The 6,972-nt window shown below is 43.1% G+C and overlaps 1 protein-coding gene across 1 annotated transcript in view; it reads left to right on the top strand.

Moving 5' to 3' along the window:
- tonsl (tonsoku-like, DNA repair protein) overlaps positions 1-6,972 on the top strand; it is a 26,962-nt gene that overhangs the window by 11,503 nt on the left and 8,487 nt on the right. Inside the window, exons 11-18 of the mRNA XM_015029422.1 lie at positions 1,429-1,570; positions 2,042-2,244; positions 2,328-2,781; positions 3,090-3,283; positions 3,783-3,883; positions 3,973-4,129; positions 5,006-5,084; positions 5,167-5,474. Of these exons, the coding sequence (XP_014884908.1) occupies positions 1,429-1,570; positions 2,042-2,244; positions 2,328-2,781; positions 3,090-3,283; positions 3,783-3,883; positions 3,973-4,129; positions 5,006-5,084; positions 5,167-5,474 (1,638 nt within the window). The remainder of the gene's footprint in view (positions 1-1,428; positions 1,571-2,041; positions 2,245-2,327; positions 2,782-3,089; positions 3,284-3,782; positions 3,884-3,972; positions 4,130-5,005; positions 5,085-5,166; positions 5,475-6,972) is intronic.

Genomic DNA, 6,972 nt, shown 5'->3' with positions numbered 1-6,972 from the left:
CTTCTTTCTTTTTCCTTCTTTCTTTCCTTCTTTCTTTTTCCTTCTTTCTTTCCTTCTTTTCTGCTTCTCTTTTTTCTTTTTATTTTGTCATTTTTCTTGCCCTTTTCTTTTTCTTTCCTGTATTTTGCTCTCTTTCTGTTTTCCTTCCTTTTCTTTATTTTTTTGTTTTCATTTTATTTCTCCTTTTCTTTGCCTTTCATTTTTCAGATCACGTCGTCTAATTCTGCAGCCTGTAGAAACATTTGCTGTAAATTTGAGCTTTATTGTTTTCTATTTTAAAGAAGCTGACTGCAGCGTTGGTTTTATTTCAGACCCGATGTTCGTGGTTTTCACACTGATCTGGTTTCTCATAGCAGCTTGTGAGATGATGTTTTGTTTTATTTGCTGCTGTAGCTGAGCTTCTGCATTAATCCAGACTAACAGAAATAATCAGTTGAAATATTTTCTCCTGTAGATAACAGATAGAAAATATGACTAAATGCACTTTTCAGTCACTTTTAATTTGATTATATGTTTAATGCTTTTGAGTATTGTGGTAATTAATCCAGCTGCAGATCTTTGCACCGGCGCCATTGACTCAGATCTGACAGGAACGTCGGCGCTGTGGTGGAGATGATTTACCAGTCTGTGGTTTTTAGCACTTGTTGTTGTTAAATGATTTAGATCAGAAATGATCAGCTTAACCAAGGTTTCAAAAGGTCAACTTTAGTTTGCTTCTTAGTTTCCCTCGTGGCTCTGATGTATTTCTAATACAAACCGCTAAGTTTTACTTAAGCTTTTCAAGAATTGCCGCTCTCACAGGGAGATGAATGTTTGGGTGCAGCAGCATCAAGTTGTTTCCAAAACGTTTCCACATGTTGCAAATAAACCTGAAAAATTTTTCTGTCTCTCAAACTTTCCCACATATTGGGACTTAAAGATAACTTTGATGTATTTTATTAGGATTTTAAGCCACAAACTGGTGCATAAACGTGAAGTGAAAGAAGTTATCAATAGTTTTTCACATTTTTTGCTAAAAGATTCCAGAACTTTCTATGCAGTTCTGGAATTGGCAGCAAGTTGGAAAAACTCTATTATATTGGTTCAGATTTTTTTTGTGTGAACTTTTTATGTTTCTTTTGCTGCTGGAAGCATTTTTACTCTATCTTTTTTACTTCTGGGCAGTCATGATGTGTAGGCCTGTCACAATGAACAATAAATCATTTAATCACATGATAAATCAAAATTGGCTCAATAATTTCCATTTGCTTGATGATGTGAGTTATGACAACATTTTAAAGTATAAATAAGTTCAGTTTAATATTGAGTCCCAGTTTTGGAGGCAGCCATTTTGGAGCAAGATGCTGCCACCACCAACAGGATTATTAATGCTCACCAACAAAACAAAATGTGGCAACCAGTCAGGATATTTTCTTCTCATGAGTTTAGTTATTTCCGTTCCTTCAGGGTGAGACTCCGATGGACACGCTGCGTCACTGGCAGAGGACGTACAGGAAGGAGCTGGACGAGGAGGCCAGGCAGGAGTGTCTCTGCACGGAGAAGCTGCTGAGGAAGGCGGCCGCAGGAGGAGGTGAGCCCTTACCTAGCAACCCCAGCGGAACTCTGCCCGTTACCTAGCAACCCAATCTCAGCTTCAGCACGTTTGGTCAGCTGGTTTTACTGCTGTAGGCGCTCTGTAATGGCTGCTGGGTTTTGGTGACTTACCGTTCTGAAACCACTTCCTGCATTCTGTTGGTTGTGCAGGAGGTTCCACTTCTGCTTTTCAAAGATGTTTGGTTGTATAATTGCTCATCTGTTTGCAGCCTTTTTCACGTGCGAGGGTAAATGTTGAGTTGGGGGCCAGCAGCAGATTATTTGGATTTAAAGTGACAAGAGGCCCTAAAGGACTGAAAACCAGCAGAAATTACCAGATTAAAATCTCATAATCAAAGAATGATTTTGTAATAAACATGCTTTGTTTCACATGGACCTATTCTAAGGCCACCTTTAAAATAACACACTGCTAAATACTTTTATTTTTCTCAATTTCTCTTCAACACAGTTCCTGCTGCTCCGGCTGCAGCCAAGCCGTTTGATGCCCTGCAGGACAGCCAGCTGTTTGATGCAGAGAACTCAGAGCCCCTCCTGGCCACCAGAGGGCGCTCTTTGTCAAACCAGGACAGATCCAGCCCCAGGCAGCGGCCGAGCAGCGGCACATCGAAGCAACACAGAGCCAGAGGCACCGAGGGCTCTGTTATATACGGGGTAATGTTTGCAAAGACAACATTAGAGTTGCTTTTGTTTGTGAACTAGAGAAAAGTAAACCGGAGTCTGTCTGTGTGGTTCAGACGTCCAGCAGCAGCTCAGACAGCAGCGACTCCGACAGCCCGGTCAGTCCTCTCCGCCCCGTCCGTCCCAGACACGCCGTCCCAGCCGCTCCGAGTCAGAAGGAGAATCCCTCAGCCCAGGAGCCGCTCAGGACCGAAAGCACCAGGGAGGCCCCTGCGCCGTGCGTTTTCCAACGAGACGAGTACCACAGCGCCATCCGCAGCTTGGGCAGCGCCAAAACTCTTCGTCAGGCTCTTTCACAGCCGCAGTTCTCCAGCACGCCGACCGTTTCATCCGCTCTGGTTCCGGAGGACGAGTATCTGGCAGACGACTGGTTGGAAGACGATCTGGGTGAGATGCAGCCGAAGAAGAAGAGACGGCTTCGAATCGATTTTAACGAACCAAGACGGGAGGAAGCGGCTTCGTCATTGGCTAGAAGTCAGAATCATCTGAGCGCAGAGTCGTCCTGCAGAGGTAACCACTCCTAGTTTCACTTTGGCTCAAAAGGCAGCAGCTAACAATTATTTTAGTTATCGATTAATCGACTATTCTGACGATTAATGGAGACATCTTCTTAAAAACTAGTACATTCTGCAGACTTTTCATTTAAGTCTCGTTTATACGAGATTAGAATTACATTAATAACATGCAAATAAACAATTTAATTGCTTTTTAAATTGGAAAGTATACCTAAAGTGCAAAAAAAAATTTTTTTTAGTAATCTATTTATTGTGATTAATCACGATTAATCATTTGATCCCTATTGGACTCTCTTCCTTTAGGCGCTGTGTCAATCTCGTCCAGCAGAGGGCTCTCTCAGAGGAAGAACGGCTCGCTGAAGCCTCACCAGGTCAAGGTGACTCAGATGCCAGGGATGGTGAGGCTGGGCACACGAGAGGTCAGCAGGTCAAACAGCCCCTCCGTTCCAGACGACGAAGACATGAGGCCTGAAGCTCCTCCTTTGGTGCACTTTCAGGTGAGACGCCAGATACCAACTTCAACTAAACGCTGTTTATTTATACAGCACTGACACAAAGTAAAGTAAGCTTATACAGTGCTGTATAAACTTAAATTTTAAGTTTCTTCCTTAGTGAGGCGTTCGGTCAATTGTTGCTTTTCTCCCTCCCAAAAAATGGCATAAAGAAGTTTAACTGCATTATTTCTTGTGGATTTTTATTTATTTTATTTATTTTTTTTTTTTTTGTGGACTAAAACATGATTCAAGATGGCGTCTTTGGTGCTTCTCTGAAGTCAGTTTTCTTGGCTAATGAAACTTTTTCTGACTTTATATTCCGGGTTGGGATGGATTCATTTTGACTTGGATAGTCTGTATTTAGTTTGATTCATTTTTCTTTTCAAAGTGTCTTTAAAATGAAATTTGCTGTGAATTAATGCACAGACTGTAATTAAATCGTTCCTGATGTTGTATTTGAAGGTAAATTTGAGTCTCTTCCTGGTTCCTTTGTATATTTTAGCCTCTGGCTCCTGCTGCTCCCATACCAGCATCACTGCCTCCACCAATCAGAATGAGGGTCAAAGTGCAAGAAGATGTCTTCCTCATCCCAGTTCCACAGAGGTTTGTGCTGCAGAAGCCCTGGTTTCAGATCTGGAGGGTTCTGGGTGATTTTTTCCCAGTTAAACCATCATGCTGGGTTTTATTTGCAGCGAGGCGGACTCCTGCACCGTGTCGTGGCTTTGTGAGCAGGCAGCTCAGCGCTACTACCAGAAATGTGGCCTCCTGCCGCGCCTCTCGCTGCAGAAGGAAGGAGCGCTGCTCTCACCACAGGACCTGCTGCTGGCTGTGCTGCACACCAACGAGGAGGTGAGGGATAAATAAAGGAGATTAACCAATCAACTTTAGATAAACTGATTAATCGATATCTTGCATCCATAATCCTTTCTGCAGCTGAACAGAAACAAAACTGAAGTTATTATCTTTGGACCTAAACAAGAAAGATCTGGAGTAAATGCACAGCTTCAGTTATTACAACTAAAAACCAGCTATCAGGCCAGAAGGTGATGAACTCTGACCTGAACCTCCAGAGCCACATTAAGACAGTCACAAAGTCGGCCTTCTATCACCTGAAGAACATCTCTAGGATTAGAGGACTGATGTCTCACTGAGATCTAGAGAAACTCATCCATGCATTTATCTTTAGTGCATGGTTGATTACTGCAACAGCATCTTCACAGGTCTGACTAATAAATCAATCCTCCAGCTGCAGCTGATCCAGAACGCTGCTGCTGTTCTCACTAAAACCAGGAAGATAGAGCACATAACACCAGTTTTAAAGTCCCTACACTGGCTCCCTGTAGCTCAAAGAATAGACTTTAAAATAATTCTGTTCGTTTATAAATCACTGAACGGTTTAGCACCACAATACATTAAAGATCTGCTGCTGTTGCATCAACCTTCCAGACCCCTCGGGTCCTCCGGTTCTGGTTCTGATCTGTATGCCCAGAACCAAACATGGAGAAGTAGCATTCAGCTGCTACACACCACAAATCTGCACCACTTCCTGAAAACTGCAGATCAGCCGAAACACCGAGTGCCTTTAAATCTATAACCAGCTGTTCAGAGTTGCTTTTAAAACATAATAAATGAAGCGACAGCAAAATGTAATGTTAAGAAATGCCTTGTTGCTGAAAGGTGCTATATAAATAAAATTTGATTGATTGATTGATCGATTGATTGCAGGTTTTGGCTGAAGTTTGCTCCTGGGATCTCCCTCCTCTTCCTGATCGCTATAGGAAGGCTTGTCAGAGTCTGGCAGTGGGTGAGCAGCACGGACCGTAACGCAACAGCAAGTTTTCTGTTTCTTATTTATTTGCTGTAACCAAACGTGTCTCCGCCTCCAGACGAGGACAGACGCGTCTCCCGGCTGTGCGAGGTCCAGGACGGCGGCCAGTCCGTGTCGCTGTGCGGCCTCAGTTTGGCCCCCGCCTCCCTCAACCCTCTGCTGCGTGCCCTCAAGCTCCAGGCCAGCCTCACCGAGCTCCGCCTCTCTGGGAACCGTCTCCATGACGACCTCCTTCCAGAACTGGTTGCCACGACTACCACCATGCCCCGCCTCCGGCTGCTGGACGTTTCGGCCAATGGCATAACGGGGGAGGGGCTGGAGAAGGCTGTGGAGGCGCTGAAGGGACAGAGTCATCCTGCATATGCTGTAAACCTCTTCAAGTGTTCACACTCCTCCCACTTTCTCATTTCTAGTCACATTATAACCACAACTTTCACAGAGAAGCAGCAACACAAAGTACACTGCAAAAACACAAAATCTTACCAAGTGTTGTTGACCTGGTTTCTGCTGCAAATGTCTCACTGCACTTCAAATAAAACTAAACTAAAATATAAATAACTTTTCAGTAAGATATAGGAGCTTGTTTTAAGTCAATAATTCCTTAATACTGATAAAATTGTTATTGATTATTTTACTTTTATCAAGTAAAAAATGTCTTGTTATAAGTAGAGATGCACTGATCCGATACTAATATGGGTATCAGTCCCAATATTGAAAAAATCCAGCTTTGGGTGTCGGTGACAATGTGCCACATCCATATGTTCTAATTCCATGTTTGTAAAGCACTGTTGTGCTTTATTATTTATTGGGGCATTTATTGGGGCATGCCATTAGCATTACATAGGGAAGAGCAGTGACTGCGCAAGGCAGTCACTGCAGTCACTAATCCTATGTATTATGTACATAGGATTACATAATACCTATGTAATCCTATGTAATGCTAATGGCATGCACCTATTGTTCTACACCCAATAGAATGTCTCTTTATATTTTTATAAAGAGACATTTATAAAGATATGTTCCCTTAATGCGGCTCGTACCGCGGCATGCCCACCAACAAAAGTGGTATCAAAACGTGCGGCTCGATGCCAAGATGAGAGCTATTATTTTTATTGGGGATCGGAGTTACGATGGCGACGTAAAAAGCGAAAAACTAGTGAAATTTCCAACTGCCAAACTGCAGAGTGTAACTGCCACCAACTGCCACTTTTTTAGTGAGAAACGGAGTGGATTTTTGACCCCAAAACAATTTTAAAATCGCCCTCATGCCTACAAAATATGCTCTATTGGTATGGAAGTCAGTCATGACATTGATACGTATGCCTGCTTCCGTAAAATGTTTTCGAAATTTCTCTAGGGCTGACGGTTTTCTGTCAAGGTGCTTCAGAGCGAAATCATGTGACCGGGTAGCAACAGGCTCTCAGCCATTCATTTTCAGACTTTTCTGAAAATTTCTGAGCTCAGCGCACACCATTTTTCTCTCATCGCTGCTATTTCTGTGAGTGACCTACAGATATGAATCGCAGGACTATTGGAGTCAACAAATAGCCCTCTCATACGGTTCAAATGGTTTTTGGATCGGCCTTACGGATCCTGAACGGGAAGCAGTTGTTCGAACTGCTTTTTTCATTAAAACTGACTGTGTATCTCATAAAGATAGAAATCCTTCTCCAGCTTTCTGTCTCACACACACAGCAGTTGGCTGAGGGCCAATCGCTATAGCAACAGAATACAGAGAAAGGCAGAGCTGCTGGTTTGGACTACAAAGACTGTAGTCCTAAACATGGCGGAACACTTTAATACAGAGGGCAGAGCAGAAGGTCAGAACTACAACATGGTGGAACACTTTAATACAGAGGGCAGA

The sequence above is a fragment of the Poecilia latipinna genome, unplaced genomic scaffold, assembly GCF_001443285.1.
Source record: "Poecilia latipinna isolate Pla-1442-1.1 unplaced genomic scaffold, P_latipinna-1.0 Scaffold153, whole genome shotgun sequence".
Taxonomy (NCBI): Eukaryota; Metazoa; Chordata; class Actinopteri; order Cyprinodontiformes; family Poeciliidae; genus Poecilia; species Poecilia latipinna.
This window is presented reverse-complemented; position numbering and strand designations above follow the sequence as displayed.